Genomic DNA, 12,815 nt, shown 5'->3' with positions numbered 1-12,815 from the left:
GCCTCTGATGAATGAGAATTTGAAGTTCAGAGGCTTGAGCCAATCCTTCTCCTGGGAAATTTTCTCCTCATTGATTTCAGGTGCTGATGAGCCCAGTGGAAGCACGAGGTGCTCTGAACTTGAAGATGTTGGCTGGGCACATCCCCCCATGTTCACTGGTGTACACGTGGAACATGTGACCCGAGCACTCAGAAGTTACGTTGTCCAAATTGTTTTGCTGGATGAACCTGTATCATCGGCAAAACCACGACCACTTGGACTGACCTGGCATTGTCAGTTCATTGTATAGAAAATGAAACACTGAAACACTCAGGCATGCGCAACAATAGCTCTGCAGTGTGCGGACAATTCACCATTTTTATGCCTGTACTTTCCTGTCAGGGAATACATACTGTGAACATTCTTGTGCCTCAAAAATGTTAAAAGTCTTCCTCTGAAAATAAATCAACTACTTCCATCCAATCTATCTACCAAAAGGGAATTTGTTTTTCTGCAATAATGTGTAAGCATACAGTAACATACCTGAAAAGAAGGTATACTCTCTCTACCATCAAAGAGGAAGCATGAGAATATTGTTAGTTGAGCAAGAAGAGGAAATGAAAGGTGGTTATAAGTTTGAATTGATTCATAAGATTAATAAAATTATTTAAATACCACAATTCCATATAGTCAATCCATCCATTAGCTTTTTTTTTTTTTTTCTCTTTTATTTTCCTTTAAAATTCCCTATTATTCCCCCATTACTCCTTAACTTTCATTTTCTTTTTTTTTTTTTTTTTCATTTTTTCATATGTAGTTACAGTTTATTTTATTTTATTTTTTTATTTTTATTATTATTATATATATATATTTTTTTCCAGTGGGTTTTGTCATACATTGATATGAATCAGCCATGGATTTACATGTATTCCCAATCCCGATCCCCCCCTCCCACCTCCCTCTCCACCCGATTCCTCTGTGTCTTCCCAGTGCACCAGGCCGGAGCACTTGTCTCGTGCATCCCACCTGGGCTGGTGATCTGTTTCACCATAGATAATATACATGCTGTTCTTTTGAAATATCCCACCCTCACATTCTCCCACAAAGTTCAAAAGTCTGTTCTGTATTTCTGTGTCTCTTTCTCTGTTCTGCACATAGGGTCATCGTCATCACCCTTCTAAATTCCATATACATGTGTCAGTATGCTATAATGTTCTTTATCTTTCTGGCTTACTTCACTCTGTATAATGGGCTCCAGCTTCATCCATCTCATTAGGACTGGTTCAAATGAATTCTTATTCATGGCTGAGTAATATTCCATGGTGTATATGTACCACAGCTTCCTTATCCATTCATCTGCTGATGGGCATCTAGGTTGCTTCCATGTCCTGGCTATTATAAACAGTGCTGCGATGAACATTGGGGTGCATGTGTCTCTTTCAGATCTGGTTTCCTCAGTGTGTATGCCCAGAAGTGGGATTGCTGGGTCATATGGCAGTTCTATTTCCAGTTTTTTAAGAAATCTCCACACTGTTTTCCATAGCGGCTGTACTAGTTTGCATTCCCACCAACAGTGTAAGAGGGTTCCCTTTTCTCCACACCCTCTCCAGCATTTATTGCTTGTAGACTTTTGGATAGCAGCCATCCTGACTGGCGTGTAATGGTACCTCATTGTGGTTTTGATTTGCATTTCTCTAATAATGAGTGATGTTGAGCATCTTTTCATGTGTTTGTTAGCCATCTGTATGTCTTCTTTGGAGAAATGTCTGTTTAGTTCTTTGGCCCATCTTTTGATTGGGTCATTTATTTTTCTGGAATTGAGCTTCAGGAGTTGCTTGTATATTTTTGAGATTAATCCTTTGTCTGTTTCTTCATTTGCTATTATTTTCTCCCAATCTGAGGGCTGTCTTTTCACCTTACTTATAGTTTCCTTTGTAGTGCAAAAGCTTTTAAGTTTCATTAGGTCCCATTTGTTTAGTTTTGCTTTTATTTCCAACATTCTGGGAGGTGGGTCATAGAGGATCTTGCTGTGATTTATGTCGGAGAGTGTTTTTCCTATGTTCTCCTCTAGGAGTTTTATAGTTTCTGGTCTTACATTTAGATCTTTAATCCATTTTGAGTTTATTTTTGTGTATGGTGTTAGAAAGTGTTCTAGTTTCATTCTTTTACAAGTGGTTGACCAGTTTTCCCAGCACCACTTGTTAAAGAGGTTGTCTTTTTTCCATTGTATATCCTTGCCTCCTTTGTCGAAGATAAGGTGTCCATAGGTTTGTGGATTTATCTCTGGGCTTTCTATTCTGTTCCATTGATCTATATTTCTGTCTTTGTGCCAGTACCATACTGTCTTGATGACTGTGGCTTTGTAGTAGAGTCTGAAGTCAGGCAGGTTGATTCCTCCAGTTCCATTCTTCTTTCTCAAGATTACTTTGGCTATTCGAGGTTTTTTGTATTTCCATACAAATTGTGAAATTCTTTGGTCTAGCTCTGTGAAAAATACCGTTGGTAGCTTGATAGGGATTGCATTGAATCTATAGATTGCTTTGGGTAGAATAGCCATTTTGACAATATTAATTCTTCCAATCCATGAACACGGTATGTTTCTCCATCTGTTTGTGTCCTCTTTGATTTCTTTCATCAGTGTTTTATAGTTTTCTATGTATAGGTCCTTTGTTTCTTTAGGTAGATATACTCCTAAGTATTTTATTCTTTTTGTTGCAATGGTGAATGGTATTGTTTCCTTAATTTCTCTGTCTGTTTTTTCATTGTTAGTATATAGGAATGCAAGGGATTTCTGTGTGTTAATTTTATATCCTGCAACTTTACTATATTCATTGATTAGCTCTAGTAATTTTCTGGTAGAGTCTTTAGGGTTTTCTATGTAGAGGATCATGTCATCTGCAAACAGTGAGAGTTTAACTTCTTCTTTTCCTATCTGGATTCCTTTTACTTCTTTTTCTGCTCTGATTGCTGTGGCCAGAACTTCCAACACTATGTTGAATAGTAGTGGTGAGAGTGGGCACCCTTGTCTTGTTCCTGATTTCAGGGGAAATGCCTTCAATTTTTCGCCATTGAGGGTGATGCTTGCTGTGGGTTTGTCATATATAGCTTTTATTATGTTGAGGTATGTTCCTTCTATTCCTGCTTTTTGGAGAGTTTTAATCATAAATGAGTGTTGAATTTTGTCAAAGGCTTTCTCTGCATCTATTGAGATAATCATATGGTTTTTATCTTTCAATTTGTTAATGTGGTGTATTACATTGATTGATTTGCGGATATTAAAGAATCCTTGCATTCCTGGGATAAAGCCCACTTGGTCATGGTGTATGATTTTTTCAATATGTTGTTGGATTCTGTTTGCTAGAATTTTGTTAAGGATTTTTGCATCTATGTTCATCAGTGATATTGGCCTGTAGTTTTCTTTTTTTGTGGCATCTTTGTCTGGTTTTGGAATTAGGGTGATGGTGGCCTCATAGAATGAGTTTGGAAGCTTACCTTCTTCTGCAATTTTCTGGAAGAGTTTGAGTAAGATAGGTGTTAGCTCTTCTCTAAATTTTTGGTAGAATTCAGCTGTGAAGCCATCTGATCCTGGGCTTTTGTTTGCTGGAAGATTTTTGATGACAGTTTCGATTTCCTTGCTTGTGATGGGTCTGTTAAGATCTTCTATTTCTTCCTGGTTCAGTTTTGGAAAGTTATACTTTTCTAAGAATTTGTCCATTTCATCCAAGTTGTCCATTTTATTGGCATAGAGCTGCTGGTAGTAGTCTCTTATGATCCTTTGTATTTCAGTGTTGTCTGTTGTGATCTCTCCATTTTCATTTCTAACATCCATTAGCTTTTAAGGTTATAGTGGCACATGATCGCACAGCCATCTCTGCTATTTTAAAGTTAATCTTGGCAAATAGATTTCAGTAGAAATAAAATTTGTAATTATTAAAAAGTTGATCTTTATTTAAATTTTCTTCTTGAAGATCATGGAAAACTATACCCAAGAGTGACACCAGTATCCAAGGCATGGGATAGGCATCACATATGTTTTGTTTGCTCTATCCTCTATATCTACTTGAGTGTGTGTATACACACACACACACATAACACCTATGTGAGCACAGGTGCGTGCATGCTCAGTTGCTCAGTCATGTCCAACTCTTTGTGACCCTGTGGACTGGCGCCCACCAGGCTTCTCTGTCCATGGTATTTTCCAGACAAGAGTACTGGAGTAGGTATTTAGCACATAGAAGGTGCTACATTCATATGCTGAATAAATGAATGTATGCTGTAGTGATGTTTTCTATTGGTAATCTAGTTTAATGCTAGAGGCACAGGCTTGGGAAGCGGAAAGACCTGAGTTTGCAACCCATTTCTGCTGTTAACTAATTGCTGACCTTGAACAGTATTTAATTTTCCAGAGCTTCTGTTTGTTCACATGTAGAAAAAGGAAAACTTACATAATAAGGCTTTTGTCAGGATAACTGGAGGGGCCTATAAAGCACTTAGCATACTGTCTGAAACCTCAAAGCATCCAATACATGGAAGCTACTATAAATATTGAATGAAGCTCTTCTGTAGATAGTACATGCTTCTAGCGACTTAGAAATTTATTAAATTTTTTTGTAGAGAAAAGACTTCCTAATCATACAGGTTGGAGATGGGGAAGTAGGATGGTTTGAGTTACTGTTATAAGTTCCCTCTATTTTTCAGAGAATAGTAAAGGTAGTTTATAAGTACTTACATTAAAATGTTTAGTATAACTTCTAAACTAGTAGACAAAAGGAAATGGTGTGAGGTATTCAAAAAGAAGAAAGGGAATAGCATAGAGAACACAACAAAGAAAGAAAGCATAAAAATGAGGAAGAAATAAAATCAGGTATATCAGTAATTATGGTAAGTGTAAATAGATTTAATTGTCAGTAATTCAGTCAGACCTTTCTTGTAGCTTGCTGTACCAGGCATGTGCGAGGCCCAGTGTGTAGAATGGTAAGTAAAAGCAATGTGATGAGGATGCAACCTCTCTGCATCTCTTGTATTGCCTTTCCTGTGTATTCATTTCATTCTTAGCTCAGTTGTTTTTGCTTCCTGGAGCTGCTCAGAAGTGTTCTACCAACTTAGCAACCCTGGCAGAAATAGCTGAGCTCTCTCTCAGAGCTCCAGTGGAATTCCTCCAACAGAGTCTCAGGAGCCTGGCTAATGCCAGAAATCAGACTGGCATGAAAAAGAATCTAAAAGAGTGGAAAAGAATCTGAAAGAGTGGGTATATGCATATGTATATCTGATTCATCAGATATAGAGAGGGGCATGTTACTTCAGATGTCCACTGACGGATGAATGGATAGAGAAGATGTGGCACATATAGACAATGGGTTGTTACCCAGCCAGAAGAAAGAATGAAATAATGGCATTTGCAGTGACATGGATGGACCTAGAGACTATCATACGGAGTGAAGCGAGTCAGACAGAAACAAATATTGTATGATATCCCTTATATGGAGAATCTAAAAAAATGGTACAAATGAGTTTATTTACAAAACAGAAAAAGAGTCACATATGTAGAAAACAAGCTAGTGGTTACCAAGGAGGAAAGGGGGAGAGGGATAAACAGACACACTGCTATACAGAGGGGCTTCCCTGGTGGCTCAGAGGGTAAAGCATCTGCCTGCAATGCGGGAGACTCAGGTTCAATCCCTGGGTCAGGAAGACCCCCTGGAGAAGGAAATGGCAACCCACTCCAGTACTCTTGCCTGAAAAATTCCATGGACAGAGGAGCCTGGTAGGCAACAGTCCATGGGGTTGCAAAGAGTTGGACACAACTGAGCAACTTCACTTTCACTATATATAAAATAGATAACAAGAACCTACTGTGTAGCAGAGGGAACTACTCAATACTCAGTGATGACTCATATGGGAAAAGAATCTGAAACAGTGGGTATACATATATATCCGATTCAATCTAAAAGAGTGGATATATGTATATGTATACCTGCTTAACTTTTCTGTATAGTAGAAGCTAGCACAACATTGTAAAAACTATACTCCGATAAAGATTAATTAAAAAATAAAGACCAACTGGTGCTTTTGCCAATTTGAATGGCAAGTATATTCCAGATTGGCTCAAACTTCAAACATCTGCAACACTTGCATTCTAATTAATATCTGCTAATATGATAAGTAGTGAAGTAAAATTTGATAATTTCTGTGGTTGTTGCTGTTGTTCAGTCAGTAACTCATGTCTGACTCTTTGTGACCCCATAGACTGTGGCGTGCCAGGCTTCCCTGATAATTTCTAAATTTAATTTCAAAAGAAAAAAAGAGAAGTTAAACATTAGGTATGTGCTGTGGACATCTGTAGTGCCTGAATCCTCAGTAATAGGTTCTTTAGCACAGGATCCACTTTCTGGATCTCTAGACCTCTTCCAGACTTCTATACTCTCTCCAATCTTGATATAGCTGGATTTATTTTTTTATTTTTATTTTTTTTTGGGTACCAAATTACTTTATTTGAAGGAATGGTACTAAAGAAAGAACTTAAGTAGATGTTTTGTTACAACTTATAGAAAAGGTGAAGGTAACCCAAATATGCATGCACTGCCTTGGTGACCAGAGGAGTCACCCCTGTGGCTGTGGGAAGCCAGCCGGAGGCTTAGCTCTCACTGTGTCCCAGGGTGTGCTTGTCAAAGAGGTACTCTGCCATGCCAGATCCAGGGGCCCCCATCTTGCGCAGGTTGGTTACGTGGTCACCCAATTCTTTGATGGCTTCCACCTGCTCATTCAGGTAATGAGTCTCAATGAAATCACACAGATGGGGATCATTTTTTTCAGTGGCCAGTTTGTGCAGTTCCAGTAGTGATTGATTCACACTTCTTTCCAAGCACAGCGCACATTCCATTGCATTCAGCCCATTCTCCCAGTCATCACGGTCTGGTTTCTTGATATCCTGAAGGAAGATTCGGCCACCTCGCTGGTTCTGCAGCTTCATTAGTCTCTCAGCATGTTCCCTCTCCTCATGAGATTGGTGAAGAAAGTACTTGGCAAAGTTCTTCAAAGCCACATCATCGCGGTCAAAATAGTAGGACATGGACAGGTACACATAGGAGGCGTAGAGCTCCAGGCTGATCTGGCGGTTGATGGCGGCCTCCGAGTCCTGGTGGTGGTTCTGGCGCTCCTGCGAGGGGGATGCGCTCGTCATGGCGGGCGGATGAGAAGGGGCGGTGGCGGCGACGGCGACGGCTGCGCTGCGCTGGAGCGGCGGCGGGGACCTTGGGCCGGTCGGAGGGTGTCGTCAAGTGGTGACGAGGGCTGGCTCTGAGTAGCCTGCCGGGCTGGGGGGGTGGACGAGCAGCCGGTTCCGTTCAAGCACTGTTGAAGCAGGAGACCGCGGCGACTCTCCGCGAAGACTGATATAGCTGGATTTAGAAAATAGGTTCAGAATAGTTTCCATTATAATTTTGAAGTCATTGTTAATATTTTCATATCACTAATGAAGCTGATAAGAGGTATGAAGTCATTCTGATTTAAAATTTTTATTTATTTACTTATGAATTTATTGTCATAATGTGCTTTTTTCTGAAATATTTTTTAAGAAAATCTTTCTGCTTTGATGTTCTGAAATGTCACAATAATTCATTTGTGAGTATTTTTTCATTAATTGTTTTTGGTACTTGATGAGGGATTTTTTTTAGTGTGCAAAGAGAAGTATTCTATATTTCCAGATCTTGGAAATTTTCTATTACTTTCGTAATTTCCTATTTGCTTCATCCCTGTTTAAATTTCAAGTAGTCATATGTTTGATATTATGTTTTTCTCCTCTTAGCTTTTTTTCCTGTTATCATTTCTGTGGGGTGTTTTTGTCTTTTCTTTTTTTTTGAAAGGTTTTCTTCTTAATGCCTTAATTATTTTTATTAAAAAAAATTTTTTTATCTTTGTTATCTTCTAATTACGATAAACCTGTTGACTTTCAATAATACTGGATTTTTTTTAAATTTTAAATTTAATACTTAAAAGGAAGTGATAAAAAAGAACACAAATTAGGCTTCTAGACATCCAAATGAGATACGTTTGTTGCTGTTTAGTTGCTCAGTCTTGCCCAACTCTTTTGTGACCCCATGGGCTGTAGCCCACCAGTCTTCTCTGGCCTTGTAATTTCCCAGGCAAGAAAACTGGAGTGGGTTGCCACTTCTTTCCTCAGGGGAATTTTCCTGACCCAGGGATCAAATCTACGTCTCCTGAAATGTCAGGCAAATTCTTTACCACTGAGCGAAATGAAACACGTAGAGTTTGTAAAATGTCTAATTTTTACCAATCTATGCATTAGAAAAATTAGTTAGAATAACTGGTTTTCTAGTTTAAAACATTGTCAAGTTGTTCTGAGGGCTAACTACCTACGTACTCAACATGACATATCTTCTTTGCAAAAAGAGTCAAACTATGTGTGACCTTGGGCAAGTCACCTGATGTCCCTGTGTCTCTTATTTTTCTCATTTGAAAAAGGGGGCTAGGAACACCCTCCTCTTTATGTCCTTATTGTGGTTTAAATATGACCAATTAAGTTGACAGCTGCATCTTTTTGTGTGTGTATGTAACAAAATAAAGAGAAAACCTCACAGATGCAGTGGCTTAAAACAACACCCACTTATTAGTTGACAGCAATGTGGGTCAGAAGTCTAGGCAGGCTCAACTGGGTCCTCGAAGGCCAGCATCAAGGTGATTGGCTGGGCTGGGCTCTTAATCTTTAGACTCTGGGAAAGAATCTTCTTCTAAGCTCATTCTGTTTATTGGCAGAATTCATTTCCTTGTAAATGTAGGACTAAGGCCTCATTTCCTTGATGGCTGCCACCCAGGGTTCACTCTTGGTTCTCAGAGGTTAGCTACAGCCCTTGCACATGGCACCTCCATCTTCAAGCCAGCATCAGTGCACTGAATCCTTATGTTTCAAATCTCTCAGATTTCTCCCTCTGTTTTTAAGTGCTCTTGTAATTAGATCAAGCCAATTTAGATAGTCTCCTTTGGCCAGGTTAACATAAAGAAAGAAAGTGAAGTTTCTCAGTCGTGTCCAACTCTTTGCGACCCCATGGACTGTGTAGCCCACCAGGTTCCTCTGTCCTTGGAATTTTCCAGGCAAGAATACTGGAGTAAGCTTCCATTTTCTTCTCCAGGGGATCTCCCTGACCCAGGGATAGAACCCGGGACTCCCGCATTAAAGGCAGATGCTTTACCATCTGAGCCACTAGGGAAGCCCCTGGTTATTCATGTAACATAATCATGGAGATAATAGTCATCTAATTCACAGGAAATCTTTGGTTGAGTATGGAAGATGTTTTGGAATTCTGCCTGCCACAACTCCATTTACCAGTGTGCCTGGATATATATTACAAATAACTGCTTTCTCCTTACCCCTTCTCCATCCTTGCATTCACAGCATGTCTACCTGATTGACAGTTAAAGCAGCTATATCAAGTCATTTATTGTAGGTAATACAGTGTGGTTCATCTCACTTTTTCTGTGCCTGTTTTGTGCTAAGTACTTCAAAACCACCAAAAGGAAACTGACAAAAGTAAATTCTTTTTAGGAAGCAGTTCTACAAATGATTTGATTTTTTTCTTTTTTAATATTTGAAAATTTTATTTTTCATCTATAGTGTAACTTTATTTATCTTTTCACCTTATTTTCATTTTATAGTGAAGTAGATTTACAATGTTGTGTTAGTTTTAGGTGTACAGCAAAGTGATTCAGTTACACATACACACATATCCATTCTTCTTCAGATTCTTTTCTCATATAGGTTATTACAGAATATTGAGTAGAGTTCTCTGTGCTGTGCACTAGGTCTTTGTTAATTATCTATTTTATGTGTAGTGGTGTGTGTATGTTAACTCCAAACTCCTAATTTATCCCTCCCCTAGTCTTTCTCCTTTTGTAACCATTATAAATGCTTCAATTTTAATAAAGAGAATATATTTCTGAACTGGAAGTAAAAAGGTCTGAACTGTGTTGTACAGACTCACTTTGAATTAAATTTTCCTGTTATAAAGGGTTCTTAACTTTCCAGACTTCAGTTTTCTTGTCCTTGAAATGAGGACATTGGACTGTAGTATCTCCTTTAACTTCCAGTTCTAAAAATTCTATGCTTCTATGTGGTTTTTTGGTACAAGATTTTCAGTTATTAGACCCAGAATCCTGAATGTGTTCGTATTCATTCTTCCCACACATACACTGATCACCCAATCAAGAATATTTTTCTCAGATATTCTCTGGTACATCACCCTCTTTTATTTTCTTTATAACTCCCTTCATAACCTGTTCATTTATTTATTCACTTGTTCATTCTGTCACTCCCTATATACCTGGAAAATAAAACTTGGGATCTTATTTTCCTTGTTGATCACCATGTCTCCAGTTCAAGAACAATGTGGCATATGTATTTATTAGGCATATGGCAGATAAAAAAACAGAATAAAAGATAGATTTGGGAAATATCTGAGTTACTAGTATTGGTTTATTGTTTAAAAACCACTTTTTTCTATGAAAATTTATGTTCTGTTTTAATAATTGAAAACATGGTAATAGTTCAGCTATGACCGGACTTCAGATATTGTCCCTCCACTTCAGAAAAAGTGTAAATCCATGGCTGATTCATATCAATGTATGACAAAACCCAAAAAAAAAAAAAAAAAAAGTGGCCTCCTCATGTCCATGGATTCATTAATTCATTATTGTAAATAACAGTTGATCCTCTACTGTGAACAAGATTCTGAGAGAGTCACTCAGATAACAGATATCTCAGATAACTGAGATAGTTATTTAAAAGGTAAACAAGATAAGCAAGTTTCCTATTCATTACAGGCACATCCCCAGGTTTTTTAAAATTGGGAACTTGAGCCAATATTAGTATAACATGTTGAACATTGGCTTTAGTTACTTGTATCATTTAAAGCTATGCTTTGTGGGGTATATGAGCTCCACTGGCTAATGAAATCAACGCATGTTCAGGTCCCTTCCATTTAGAATATTTCAGAATTTTTATTTTTTAACAAAACTACATTTGACTATTCAATTTTCTTTTGTTTTATGTCTGAAACTTTCAAAAGTCAATGTTATATTTAGCAGAGCCTCATAACCTAAAGATATTATTTAGCTGTGATTCAAGGCCAGTTCATGTACTGTTGAAGCCTGGCTTGGAGAATTTTGAGCTTTACTTTGCTAGCATGTGAGATGAGTGCAATTGTGAGGTAGTTTGAGCATTCTTTGGCATTGTCTTTCTTTGGGATTGAAATGAAAACTGACTTTTCCAGTCCTGTGGCCACTGTGGAGTTTTCCAAATTTGCTGGCATATTCAGCGCAGCACTTTCACAGCATCATCTTTTAGGATTTAGATTTCAAGGCCATATATATTTTGAAAATCCATGTACTCAGCTTTTGTTTTTACCTCACTTCTGTATATTTCAGTTATGCATGCTTATACTAAAAATTCATATTAGTACATAAGAAGTAAAGTGAAAGGTAAAATATCTTCATCGTTCTTACAACCCAGATTAGAGGAATGAAAAGTAGTTTTGTGAGATATTAGCTAGCTGGGGGCTTCCCAAGAGGTGCTGGTGGTAAAGAATCTGCCTGCCAGTGCAGGAAACTCAGGAGACATGGGTTTGATCCCCATATTGGAAAGATCCCTGGAGAAGAAAATGGCAACCCACCCAATATTCTTACCTAGGAAATCCCGTGGACAGAGGAACTTGGTGGGCTACAGTCCATGGAGTTGCAAAGAGTTGGACACAACTGAGCACACACATAGAGATATTAGACAGCCAGTTTATGGTGCAGCTGAAAACACCAGGAATTAACAGTACTTCACAGGTTTACTATAGTCATAGAATATATTGACAAGGAGAGAGGAGGCAAATCTGATTAAAGTCATATATGCTGTTTTCTCTCCACCTCTATTCAATCTCTATATCAATTGTGAGAAGTAAGAAATGAAAGTTAGCTAGCTGGGTCTCACTTATGGTTTTCTGTCCTGTGAGCTTGGGAAGAACGCCTGGACAGTCAGGAGTCCCATATCCATATACATATCTGTATCTATGTCCATATCCATATGTACTTAGGTTGCATTTTAAAAGCAGAGCTGCTGAAACATCAAGCCTCAGTTCTTTCCTTTTTTTAAACTCACAGCATGAAAAAGAATCCCTGACTGCCTGTTCCTTCCATTCTCTACTGTCCCATTTCCTTCACAATCTGAAATGAATTCAGTCTATCTTTTCACTGTCTACTCAGTTTTTGGAGCTTTTGTGTCACAAGATCATATCCATTGTGCTTTTCTCATAGCAATTTATTTATACCACAAATATAGGAATAATAATAATAATAATTGGGCTTCCCTGGTGGCTCAGATGGTAAAGAATCTGCTTGCAATGCAGGACACCGGATTCCAACCTTGGGTCAGGAAGATCTCCTGGAGAAGGAAATGGCAACCCACTCCAGCATTCTTGCCTGAAAAATCCCATGGACAGAGGACCTGGTGGGCTACAGTCCATGGGGTCACAAACAGATGGACACAACTGAGTGACAAACACTTACTTTCACAATAATAAATATTAAGTAGCCTTATTATTTATGAACTCCTTGCTAAATGGTAATAAAGAAAAATGACTTAGAGCACAGCCTTTATATTGCTTAGACTTCAGTCTTTGTTTTGTCACATAACTATTTCATAGTGAGCAAATTAATCAGTCTCTCTGTATCTTAGTTATTTCATCTGTGAAATGGAGATAATATTCCCGAACACATAGAGTCAAGATGAAGATTATATGATGATCGTGAAGTACTTAGCACAGTGGCTGGTATTTAGTAAG

At 38.2% G+C, this 12,815-nt stretch overlaps 1 protein-coding gene and 1 long non-coding RNA gene across 4 annotated transcripts in view; one reads left to right on the top strand and one right to left on the bottom strand.

Annotated features, from left to right (window-relative positions):
• The window catches only part of LOC133071703 (uncharacterized), a 178,003-nt gene that overhangs the window by 156,206 nt on the left and 8,982 nt on the right, over positions 1 to 12,815 (top strand). The gene's annotated exons all lie outside the window — the stretch shown is intronic.
• Positions 6,456 to 7,251, bottom strand: LOC133071698 (ferritin heavy chain-like). The gene is given in 2 exon segments (XM_061164352.1): positions 6,456 to 6,676; positions 6,679 to 7,251. Coding segments are annotated over 2 exon segments (513 nt in total). The 5' UTR covers positions 7,160 to 7,251; the 3' UTR covers positions 6,456 to 6,644.

Source organism: Dama dama, chromosome 17, assembly GCF_033118175.1.
Source record: "Dama dama isolate Ldn47 chromosome 17, ASM3311817v1, whole genome shotgun sequence".
NCBI lineage: Eukaryota > Metazoa > Chordata > Mammalia > Artiodactyla > Cervidae > Dama > Dama dama.
This window is presented reverse-complemented; position numbering and strand designations above follow the sequence as displayed.